The 12982-nt window shown below is 37.7% G+C and overlaps 2 protein-coding genes across 4 annotated transcripts in view; one reads left to right on the top strand and one right to left on the bottom strand.

Moving 5' to 3' along the window:
* TOX4 (TOX high mobility group box family member 4) overlaps positions 1 to 12343 on the bottom strand; it is a 27955-nt gene extending 15612 nt beyond the window's left edge. The window contains exons 1-2 of one of the 2 annotated variants that reach the window (XM_027843052.1): positions 12094 to 12343; positions 11805 to 11873 (exon numbers count right to left, since the gene is read on the bottom strand). In XM_027843052.1, coding sequence (XP_027698853.1) covers positions 11805 to 11873; positions 12094 to 12099 — 75 coding nt within the window. In that variant the 5' untranslated portion in view covers positions 12100 to 12343. The remainder of the gene's footprint in view (positions 1 to 11804; positions 11874 to 12093) is intronic. The other variant, XM_027843051.1, reaches the window with a different exon arrangement.
* Positions 12343 to 12982, top strand: part of RAB2B (RAB2B, member RAS oncogene family) — a 20682-nt gene continuing 20042 nt past the window's right edge. For both annotated transcript variants that reach the window (XM_027843056.1, XM_027843055.1), the window contains exons 1-2: positions 12343 to 12557; positions 12857 to 12928. In XM_027843056.1, the coding sequence (XP_027698857.1) occupies positions 12512 to 12557; positions 12857 to 12928 (118 nt within the window). In that variant the 5' untranslated portion in view covers positions 12343 to 12511. The remainder of the gene's footprint in view (positions 12558 to 12856; positions 12929 to 12982) is intronic.

Here is a 12982-nt window from a genome sequence, read left to right as displayed (position 1 = left end):
AAGCAGCCAGAAAGATACAATTTAAATATCATGGAACCACAGTCAGAATTACACAGGACCTTTCAGGTTCTACATTAAAAGATCATGGGGCATGGAATATGATATTCCGTAAGGCAAAGGAGGTTGGATTACAACCAAGGATCAACTACCCAGCGAAAATGAGCATGATCTTTCTGGGGAGGACATGGATATTCAATTAAATAGGAGACTTCCAAACCTTCCTGATAAAAAGACCAGAGCTCAACAGAAAATCTGATCTTCAAATACAAGACTCAAGAGAGACATAAAAAGGTAAATGGGACAGAAAGAAACATGTTATTAATAAGGGTAAACTGTTTACATCCCTGCAAGGGAAGATAACACTTGTAACCCTTGAGAATCGTATTGTTATTACACCATGTTAAAGGAGTATACATAAAGGGGATGGGTATAAGTTGACTTTGATGTAATGATTAAAAAAAAAACTAATCAAGTGGGTTAAATGGATCCAAGTACGTGGATTAATCTGATCTAAGAAAATGTACTGAGAGAAAAGGAAAGGAAGAGGCAGACAAGAGTAAATTACATTACAGCAGAGGGAAAGAAGGGACAGAGATGAGCATTGTTTGAACCTTACTCTCATCAGATTTGGCTCAAGAAGGGAATAACATAATCAGGTAGGTACTAATATTGATAGACTTAACTCTTCTCAGCAACACAAGGATCTAAGACATCTCCAAAGGCCTCATGACAGAAAATGCTATCCACATCCAAAGAAAGAACTGTGGAGTTTGAATGCTGATTGAAGCATACTATTAGCTATTTTTTTTCTTCTGTTGTGTTTTGTTTCCTCTTTTTGGTGGTTCCTCCTATTGGTTCTAATTCTTACTTACAACATCACTAATGTGAAAATATGTTTAATATGTTTAATAATGTATATGTATAGCCTATATCAGATCGCACACCATCTTGGGGAGGGAGGTGAGGAGGGAGGGGGAGAAAAATTTAAAACTCAAAAGCTTATGGAAGTGATTGTTGATAAATCAAAATAAATTAATTAAAAAAAAACAACAAATTACACTAATTCACTTGAACGTATCTCTAGTCAGCTAAGGGGGGAAAAATTCCATTCATCTACCAATTTCAGCATTTATAGTAGTTGCATTCAGAGACAAGTATAAAGTAATTATCACTTTCGCACTTATAATTACAAAGGTGACACCAGCAATTACCACTTATAGAAGCAATCACCTATGCTTGAGTTATTTCCCAAATTAATTTGTCAAACCCATTATGAATCCAAATTTTAAATTGCCCAAGACCTTGTACTGTCACACAATTTGAGTGAAAAATCACTAGTTCAATATTCCTGCTTTTGGGAAATCAAAATCGAGTTGAATTTTTAAAAACTTTTCTATGTCTAAAATCATTTTTATATACTTCTCAATTGAGCTTCACATCCACACTGGGTCAGTGCAGTCTCCAACTTCCTCTAATTTTGTTTCCCTTTCTTCCCACAAACTATGATCAAAGCCTTGCAAACCACAGAATTTGCACTATTCTCTACACACTAATTCAATGCTTCACTTTTCTCCACTGTTAACTTTCCATCCTGAACTTTTTTGCTTCCAAATCATATTTCAAATCAGTTTCAGAACTAATTTTACTCTATTCTCTTGAATCTTTCCTTTGCAAATTTTTTTTTTTTTGGTGAGGCAACTGGAGTTAAGTGACTTGCCCAGAGTCACACAGCTAGTGAGTGTTATGTGTCTGAGGCTGAATTTGAACTCAGGTCTTCCTGACTTCAGGGCCAGTGCTCTATCACCTAGCTGCCCCTTTCCTTTGCAAATTTAACACACTTTCCCTATGTACTTTGAATTCATTACAAAACTTTACTTTTACCTGATCAGAACTGAAACTTCAAGGTTTACAGTTTTTCATTTTGTCAAGTAAACTGCTTTCAACTTAGTTTCTTGCTTAGACAGGTAGGTGGCACAATGGAGAGAATGCTGGACTTGGAGTCAGGAAGACCTGAGTTCATATGTGACTTCAGACACTGGTGAACCTGGGCAAGTCATTTAATCATTGTCTGTCTCAGTTTCCTGAATTGTACAGAGTTTACCATAGTGCCTGGCATGTTTTAAGTGCTTAAAAAATGCTTATTACAGATTACGTACACAATATACAGTAGTAAATGATCATAGTAATCTAGTATTTAATAAACTCAAAGATCTAAGCTTTTGAGGTAAGAACTCACCATTTGACAAAAATTGCTGGAAAAACTGAAAAGCTGTTTGGAAGAAACTAGGCATGAACCAACATCTCCCATCATTTATCAAGATAAGGTCAGAATTGATAGATGATTTAGACACAAAGGGTGATATCTAAGTAAATTAGAGGAGCATGGAAAAATTTACCTGTCAGATCTATGTTATGATAAGGGAAGAGTTTATGACCAAACAAAAGACAGAGTGGATCACAGGAAGTAAAATGGATATTGATTACATGAAATTGAAAAGTTTTTGCACAAATTAATGCTGCCAAAATTAGAAGGAAAACAGGAAACTATAAAAAAAAAAAGGCCAAATGACATCAACAGGTAGTTTTCAGAAGAAGAAATCAAAACTATCAATTGCTGTTGTCGTTCAGTCATTTAATCATCTCCAACTCTTTCTGACTCCACTTGGGATTTTCTTGGCAAAGATACTAGAGTAATTTGCTATTTCCTTCTCAAGCTCATTTTACAGATGAAGAACTGAGACAAACAGGTGACTTGCCCAGCATCACATAGGTAGTAAGTGTCTGAGGCCAGATTTAAACTCAAGTCTTCCTGACTCCAAGCCCAGCAATCTATCCTCTGCTCCACCTAGCTGCTCCCTAAAAGCTATCAACAGTCACATGAAAAAATGCTCTAAATCACTATTAAAGAAATGCAAATTAAAACAATTCTGAGATCACCTCACACTTATCAGATTGGTTGACATGACGGAAAAGGAAATGGCAAATGCTGGAGAGAATGTGGAAAAATTAGGACATTGATGTGCTGCTGGTGGAGTCATGAACTGGTCCAACCATTCAGGAAAACAATTTGGAACTATGCCCAAAGGGTATAAAATTGTGCATACTGGGACCCAGCAATACCACTACTAGGTCTGTATCCCAAAGAGATCAAAGAAAAGGAAAAAGGACCTATTTGTACAAAAATATTCATAACAGCTCTTTTTGTGGTAGCAAAGAATTGGAAATTGAGGGTATGCCCATAAATTGGAGATTGGCTAAACAAGTTGTCGTATATGACTGGGATGAAATACTATTGTGCTATAAGAAATGATGAGCAGGATGGTTTCAGAAAAACCTGTAAAGACTTCTATGAAATGAGGCAGATTGAAGTGAGCAGAACCAGGAGAACATTGTACACAGTAATAGCAATATTTTAAGGATGATCAACTGTGAATGACTTAGCTACTCTGATCAGCAAAATGATCCAAGACAATTCCAAAGGATCTATCATGAAAAATGCTTTCCATCTCCAGAGAGAACTTAGTGCAGACTGAAGCATCCTCTTTTTTTTAAACTTTCTTTATGTTTGGGGGGGGGGAGTGGGGCGGGGAATGCATTTTCTTTTGCAAAATGGCTAATATGGAAATGTTTTGCATGACTTCACAGATAAAATTGATATTAATTGCTTACCTTCTCAAGAGATGGAGAGAATTTGGAACTCAAAATTTTAAAAAATGAATGTCAAAATTTTTTCTTACATGTAATTAGGAAATATTTAATGAAATAAATAAAAGTATATTTTTAAAATAGATAAATGCTTATTCCCTTCCCTTACTTAAAAGCTTGCAAATGCATAGTCTATTTCAATTTCTCTGACGTGACTCTGCTTCAAATTTACCTTGGCAATTAAGTTCTACTATTTCTTTCACAGAAGGCCGCAGTGGTAAGCTAAACCATTCCCCTAAAATGAAACTTTTCTTATTCCCAAATTATTTGCTTTCTGCTTTAAAAAAAGTCTCTTTCTTTTCAAGCTGGAGAGAAGGCTCAATAGCTGAACTAGGTGGTTCTTAAGTCTTAAAAACTTCAAACTGCAAAATTGCTGGAACCACCAGAGACCATTTATACTGGCTTCAGTTCTATTTAAGTACTGAGCATTCTATAGTCTGAAATCACTTTCTTTCCCCACATTAAAACAATAAATCTTTTACTCTTGAAGGGAGAGAGTAATAGAGGGTCTGGGTACTGTTTGTCACAAAGTTTCTTTTAAAAGTCCAAACACTTGGCCTGCAGTCAGAGAGACCTAACTTCAAATTTGAACTCCCAACACTTACTAGCTTTGTGATCCTGGGCAAATCACTTAATCTGTTTGATTCCGTTTCCTCAACTGTAAAAAGGGGACAAAAACCTCAGTGTTGTCATGAGGATCAAATAAGATATTTGTATATGATTTAGCATTTGCCTGGTACATAACAGACACTATATAAATGTTTATTCCCCACTCTAGGGTGCTACACCCCAAAAACTCCTGCTAAATTATTTCAATATACATAAAAATATTCAAACTACATTCTCTTCCTAATTTGGAAGTACATGTTAAACAGATTATGCTTCAGTCATAAAGTCAGTCTCTAATTAGTTTTTCAACATCAAAATTTCTGCAAATGGGAAAAGGATCCCCTTCCATCTAACTGGTTTCCCTTTCTGCACCCCCAACTTGGCCAGAATTTGAAACACACAGAAATAAGACCATATCCTTCAAAAACTGAAATTCTTAATATAAAAGTTACCACTTTTCTATCTTTCTCCTTTAACTGATCAGACCATAGGAAAAAGTCAGCTGGATTTACGGACACAAAACACAGAAAATGCTGACTGTCTTAGTTATTTCCTGTCTGGTTTTAAGTTTTCCTTTCTCCAGAGAATCTTTCAAGCCAAAGACAATACTTTTTTGTTTCCTTCAATTGACCCTTTCGAAACTGTAAAATTTCATGACCAAAGGCACCATACGGCAACCCCAGTTGTTTAACAGGAAAAACATACATATAAAATGTAAGTATGTGTATATGTATATGTATATCTATGTATGTGTACCCACACACACACGCCAATTAGACTAAGTTCAACAAACATAGACGTAGAAAGATCAGACCTTCCTGGAATTTTTCTCCAGTTAGTCAAAATATTTCCCAGAGGGCCTTATTCCAGGACAGACTAACCAGATCCCACAGACCAGTGACTATCTGGACATCTATTAAGAATTATGTCAGAACTGTATTATTAGAAATAGGGATAACACTGACTACTCAAGATTTACCTCAGAATTATACCAAAACCAGAAAGACAGGAAGGGCAACAAAGCATGAAAAGCATGACTAACAGACAAAATAGATAGGTCTCTTGCTTATTTGCTTGCAGGAGATGAGGTGGCAGGGCACAAGGTTCAGAGAGATCCTAGTCCTAACCAGGTATCCCCCTAGAAATAGAAGTCCTCCTATCACAGTATCAAAGCACGAGGTTCTCTAGTTGAGCCTTTGCATTCTCCTCAGGAGTAACTGCTCAAAGGGGAGTAGGTGTAGCTGCCCACACCAGATATTTCCAATTCTGGACAACAGTTAATATGTAAGAAATTCTCAGGTGCAAGAAATTTGGACACACAATACAAAACAAAAAATACACAAAAACCTAACCTGACTCTCTGAATCTTTACATTTAGAGTACAAAGGTGCCTGACTGCAGTTTTATCAGCCCTCTTAGTTTCTCTCTCTAGAAGTTTCCAAATAGGTGAACTTACCTGGTAGAAGCTGGAAAGCTGTTGGAGTTGGGGACCTGGGAGAGCCTGAGCTACTGCAGTCCGATTTGAGTGATCAAGAACTGTCATATGAGTTTTGTCACATAAGATTCCCTCTGTTGAGTTCACTTATTAGAGCTACTGCCAATTGACTGGCAACAAGACAGGCACTGCAGTTTTATTCAATCAGAGTGAGACACACTCCACCAGCAAGTGGATGGAAATGTATATATCTCTCTTATAAAACAAATGGACACACACATACATAGACATATGTATATATACACACATACATACATATATATCCAGCTGTTTTGTAAGACACACATATCTATGTGTATATTACTCATTACATGAAATAAACAGAAAACAGGGTTTGTTACAAAGCAGCTGGTTATATGACATAAAGAAGCAATATGTATCTGTCATAATACAGTTGGTTACATGAAATAAGAGGATATCTATCACTAATGACATGAGAAAAAGAAGTATGGAATCCTTGAAACTATTACAGGTGAAGGAAAAAAAAATTACAGGAAGCTAGCTGGCTTAAAACAGTCTTGTAGTTTTTTATAGTGTAGTTAGTATGTGCTGGGGTCACATATAAGCAAATGGTGAATTAGAACAAAATAAAGTTAGTTATATCAACTCTTAATAATCCACTCTCAACAACATCAATTAGGATTTTCAATTCCCTTAATTCTCTTTTACTGATCTCTATCATTCTGAGCTACAGAATAGTTGTAAAGTAAAGGGTTATCTTAACCTTTTACTTCTGTGATATTATTGTAATGTATAATTCAGTATATTTAGTTTGGATTAGACTTTTGCCTAGCCTTTCTCATTCTGATGGATTTACTTCTCAAAGTCCCAGATATTTACCAATTACTTCACAATGGGAATACCTGAAGCAAATTTACTTCTGGGCTATTATAGGTCCCTTGAAAAGAGATTCTGAAGGACAGTTAGAGGAACCTTCTGTCCCTCTCAAATGGTCTTACGAAGTCTGAATGATCTTTGATCTCTTTCATTAGAAATCACAAAGCTAGCAGTTAACTGAGGTTCCCACTTGTATAATATGGTAAGGAAGCACTAACAATTTTGAAATAAGGAAAATGATAACAGGAAAGGTCCATATGAAAGCTACAGCCATGCTACTTAGAAACAAAACAATTCTAACTCTCTCAAGAAATGTGACCATTCTTCCTCTTCAAAGTCCCCTTTGCAAACTCAGAGTGAAGCAGTGATTTGCCAGATTTTTTTCAATCTTCTTGGTTTAAAGCAGCAACACGTACTTTTTGAAGCTTATTTTTATATGCTTAATATTAAATTAGAGGCTTGCTGTGAGAAATTTAGATTTAAGTATTTTTATGAAATTAAAAAAAATTTTTTTAAAGAAATAATATCACTAAGGAATCCTAGTTTCACTGAGTATTAAGGTAGTTTCCCCAGAAACAAAAGTTGCACATTTAAATTGGCCTTTGAGATTGGAAGCTCAGCATATGTTGTTTATTCCTGGAGTTTTATAAAAGGAAAAAAAAAAGCTTATTTTTGTATGCTTAATATTAAATTAGAGGCTTGCTGTGAGAAATTTAGATTTAAGTATTTTTTATGAAATTAAAAAAAATTTTTTTTAAAGAACACTTACTTTTTGGTAAAAAGCTATAACCCTTCCTCAGGTACAGAGGCTGAGCCATTAACACTAAAATCTTGTTAATAACAGACTGAGTCTAATAATGATGCAGGTTATTGTCTCAATGACTTTAGCTAAATGACTTTTAGCTTTTCATACTTAAGGATGAGAAATTAAAATAAAGAAGTCTGCTAGAACTTGCTACTGATTGCTTTACACTAAATGAGACTTCCTAAACAATCCTTGACTTGAAAATCCAATAAGCCTCTGCCAACATATTTCAAATAGCAATAACAAAATAATAAAACAATCAAATTCCATGACAGGCATCTAAAATTCCTTATAATACTCAATATTAACAAAAGTGCATCCTTTTTTTCCAGACCCAGGGCAGGATCACTATAATACTACAGTTTCATTAAATTATATTTCCAGGTTTCAGGAAATTGGGGGGGGGAGGGAGAAGGAAGACGAAGATGTCCAGTCTTAATTAGGTAAATTAGCAAATAAAAAGAAATTTCCTCATTAAAGGGAGAATCCTGTATACACTTTCACCCTTTTCATACTCTAAGCTTCTGAAATCTTTTTGTTTACTGTGCTGTTTTGATGAATGGTATAGAAATTCCTGTTTTTTCTGGTAGGGGTGCCTATGATGTTTGAGGTAAAGGGTATAGGAAAGTGAACTGTAACTGCTTCTTTAATTAAGTTCTGTCGATGCCTTTAGAAAAAAATTACTGCAACTTCCAATTCCCATCTCCAATCCCCAGCTCCTTGCAACAAAAACAACTGCTTCTTCTTAGTAGACCCAAATTACTCCGAAGAAAGAACTTAGCTTCCTTCAACATAAAGCTACGTGCTCATAAAGAATGACTGATACATTAATGGAGACCAGAATAACACATATATTACAATGTAAAAACAGTTTTTAAATTTTTTCAGGGAGAACTTTAGCTGGGGGAAAAAAAATCTGTTGTCACTCCATTAATTTTTACTTGCCACACCCCCAAAAGGCCACTAACAAATAGGCAACAAATAATAGGGAAAAAACCCCATGGCAAATATAATTTAATTTTTTTAATTTAATTTAATGTTTTTAAGAGAAAATTACACAAAAGTTTGGTGTTTTGGTTAGGTTTTTTTGGGGGAGGGTTAAACTTCATAAACATCAGTACAAGTGAGTAGTCCTCAGACCACAAAGAAGCACCATAAAGACCAACCACACATGCATTTGATGTAATCAGATTTTACCTATATGAATGGAAATTAGTTATAAAATAAAAGAACATTAAAAAGTCAACTATATACCATAATAAATGGAGAGATTCACTCTAATCTTCCATTACTACTACTAAAGATCAGCAGAGTAAAAAGTAAAATTGAATTATAATGAATCCAGGACATCAAAATTATTTTCTTTCACTGGAAATGTGTGCTAATATGATCAGAAAAGCACTATTACTATGGTAAATCCATCAGCACACAGAAATAATTTAAAGCAAAACAAAGAGCCCTTCCTTACAGTAACAATTATAGTGGCATCTGATTTGTAGAGACAGAAATTAACTGTTAATCTGTTAATCACTGAATGAAACTATGTCCTAAAATATTTATTGCTCCTAAAATGGGAGATAGCCAAAGAGAAATTGTAGTGTACTTTCAATATTAAAAAACAAAAACACAAAATGTGTACTCCTTTTATATGCCATACATCTAGTAACTTTTCCAGCTACAAGCTTATACTGATGATCAATGACAACCTGTGCTATTATAAATGGTAAGACCTTCGGAGGCAGGTAACACATAATGCAGACATATTTTCCCACTGTAATAAGGCTCTAACAACACCACAAACGACTGCTTTTTTTCCCAAAGGAGTTGTCTTTTCTATCCCAAAGCAAGAGAAGGGAGAGGAATAAGCATTTATTTAATAGTGCCTACATTATCTCGTTTGATCCTTACAACAACCTTGAAAGTGTTGATATTATCCTCATTTTACAGTTGAGGCAGATAGAGTAAGTGATTTGCCCAGGGTCACAAAGCTAACAAGTATCTGAGGTCAGATTTGAACTAAGGTCTTCCTGACATTATCCACTGTACCACCTAGCTGCCTCTAGAGGGGTCAAAAAAACTGTAGCATGGCCTTAAATCTACAACATTCTTTATATAACATCATAACAGCTAACATTTATTTATATAGCATTTTCTGACTTGCAAAGTACTTGATTATAGATAAGAAGGGAACCATACTTTAAGATACATTCATTAGAATGGAGCTCCTTGAGGGCAGGGGCTATTTCTTTTTGTTTGTATTTCCAGCACTTAACACAGTGACTGACACATGGTAATATAATGGACAGACTGGACTACTTCAAATGGATAGACTGACTTGAAGTCAAAGAAGATCTGAGTTCAAATCCTGCCTCAGTCAGTTACTAGCTATGTGACCTTTGACAAGTCACTCAACCTCTCTCCACCAAAGTTTCCTAACCTATAAAATGAGGTTAATAGCCACCTACCTCACAGGGTCATTGTAAAGATTAAATCATAATATATTTAAAGTGCTTTGCAAACTTTAAGGCACCATAATAATGCTCACTATTATTAGTAGTAGCAGTAATTGCTTATTGACTATTGACAAATGTGATTCTTGATTATCCAAGATAATAGAAGGAACAGAATCTAAAATAGTGAATAATCTAAGTCATTATTTGGGGTTAGAATTCCACTTTTTTAATCACATTTAATAAATATTAACCACATAATCATGGACAAGCCACTTAATCTTTTAATGTTCAAAGATGGGTTGCCCTTCTGTATCAATGGAAGGAGTTTCCGAATCAGGAGTTTCTACACAGATGAAGGCAAAACTCTGGACAGATTAGGCTCTACCTATCTAGTCTTCTACTTTGACGTCTCATTGTGGAATGGAGAGGACCTTGGCTTTAGAAGCAACAAGTTCCAATTGGTCTCACTAAAAATGGAAAGAGTTTGACAACAGACTATATGTTTGTTGTCTAAAGAGCAATCCAGCTAATATAGAATAGTCTCATACTCACCAGATGGTTGGCCAATAGATGATTAATTTTTTTAGCCACAGTAATTCAGTAAGTAATACTAAGCAACAGAGGGCTTATGGACTGCATGGTTGGCACATTTGCATAAATAAAATCATGAGACTTCAAAGTACTGAAGTATTTAAATATAGATAAGGCTAATATTCTGAAGTTCACAACATTCCAAACAATTTAATGAAGCTAAATTGTAAAAGCATGAGTCAAGGAGAAGCTGAAGATGAAAAAACAGCATTGGAATCCACAAAAAAACAATCTAAACTTGCTAAAGATCTGGTTTTTGTCTTCCCTTAAGATGGCAGAATAGGTAATTTAGCACCATGATATTAAAAAGTCTTTCCCTTTAGCCTTGGTAACTAAGGCTGAAAGTTTATAGGGAATCTCAGCAAGAACAGAAGTCAATAAAATTAACAGAAGAGTTGAAATCAAACTAGCAGCCACCCAGTTTCCAACCTAAAGCTAAGGGCAAGAGTTAAAAGAAGCAATTGCAGATAAGCAGCATAACCATTCATTGATAGCCAACTCAGCTGAATACATAGGATGGATTAGGATGCTCGCTTCATTAAAAAAAAAATAATAGGTAAGACTAGGCCTTCCATTAAAAACAGTGGAAAATGGATGGCTTTCTATCTTCTTTTGCTTACCTAAAAAGTGATGACAAGTATGCCTGCCATAATAATGGCAGTTAACACCTAATCCACGATTCAATAAGAACCTTAAAACTCTTCACAGCCATCACTTCTGCTTCACAAAATACAATTCTAACTATTATAAGGTCCATCTATCACCTGGAGGGAATTGTAACGCAGAAAGGCAATGTAACTTGTCACTGCCACAGCACAAACAGATGCCCAGCTCAAACTTCCTCTAGTTTGAGAAGGCAGTAAACTCACATAGAATATTGAAAGACTAAATCATGCTATTTTTTAGTCATAACTTCCCCACCCCCCCCAAAAAAACCCTCCCCCACACAAAAACAATCGAGGTCAAACTACTACTCAGTAATAAGTTCCCTTCACTACACTTTCCATCTCAATTCTCTCTACAAAATTCTCACCCTGATGCAGGTTACATCATACTCCTGACTCAAGACTGTCTCTTGTAAAAACTGTCAGTCTTCTTTCATTTTTTTTTCCTTCAATTCGAAACAATTCTACTCCCTAAGGATTTTTTTTTCTTTTTCTCGTCCAGCTTTTCTGTTCTCAACTGTCTCCTCGGCCCGCCCTTCCAGGCTCTGGTGGGCTGTCTGAGAGCACTTCCCCAGCCCCGGATCCCACCCTCCCACCCCCAAGGGCCTTGCGCCCTTCCACCCGTGTTAGCAACTCTTGCTCACCTCGGCCCCCGACAGGAAGGGGTGCGAGGACCCTGTGATCGTCAGGTAATTGTCATTTCCTCCGGGAAACTGGAAACCAAAAGAAACCCGCGGGGATGTTAGGGGTGGGGGGGGGGCCAGGGAGTCAGCCGGGAGCGACGGATTCTGACTCTGACCCCGACCCCCGCCGCCGCCTCCCCCGCTTCTCTTGCCCGTCGGCCGCTTCTCCGCCCAGGTCCCTTCCTCTGCTCCTCTCCCTCTTGCCTCTTTCTCTCTCTCCCTCCCGCCTCCTTCGGGCTCAGGATCCTACCTCCATCTTCAACACAACCGCTACCACCGCTTCAGCTCCCTCATATCGCCCACCGCCCCCGCCGGAAACGGAATATCCGTCACTTCCGCCAACACTCGCGTCTCCCTCTGGGGATTGGAGGATTCTTTTGCGGAAGCAGTGAGTTACTAGCAAGAAGGCAACAGGCCGGAAATGATGAGCTGGGCAGCGCCCTCTTCGGCCGGAGACCAGAATGCCCAGTGGAGGCTTAGAGGTTTCGAAAGAGGAAGTGTCAAGTTACAGCCACACATTACGACTAGACTGTTCCTGAGGAGAGCAATAGAGACGAGATCTCGGGATAGAGGGACCGGATGGGGAAGTAGAGATATCGATAGGTCGCGTGGCTAGAGAGGCCGGAGGTGGGTGGCCAGAGAAGTCGGGAGGACCAGCAGTCAGGACCATGACTTACGCTTATCTCTTCAAGTACATCATCATCGGGGACACAGGTACTCCTCTAGCGAAGCCATCCGCTAAGATGAGACTAGGATCTAAAGCCCAAAGTGGCACCAGTGGAGGGCGGGGCTCGTTGGAGAGGCGGGGCAACCCGAAGGGGCGCTGTCGGGGGCGGGGCCAGCATGGGGGCGGGGCTGGCCAGGGGCTGAACTGAAGGAGCTCTTGCCCCTTTGGGATTCGGAGGGAGCCGGTCCAAGCCCCATCTCATACCTTCGACCAGTATCTTCCCTGAGCTATCCATCCCACCTCCCCTCTCGGGAGGATGGACCTCAGTATCCGCGTCCTCTTTCAGGTGTGGGCAAGTCATGTCTCCTCCTGCAATTTACAGACAAGCGGTTCCAGCCTGTGCACGACCTCACAATAGGTAAGGACTTTCTGCCAGCCAGAGGAAAAGTGGATGAGAAGTGTGAAATTAAAA

The sequence above is a fragment of the Vombatus ursinus genome, unplaced genomic scaffold (assembly GCF_900497805.2).
Source record: "Vombatus ursinus unplaced genomic scaffold, bare-nosed wombat genome assembly UNPS02014894.1, whole genome shotgun sequence".
NCBI lineage: Eukaryota > Metazoa > Chordata > Mammalia > Diprotodontia > Vombatidae > Vombatus > Vombatus ursinus.
Note: the sequence above shows the minus strand (reverse complement) of the source record. Positions and strands in the feature narration are given on the sequence as shown.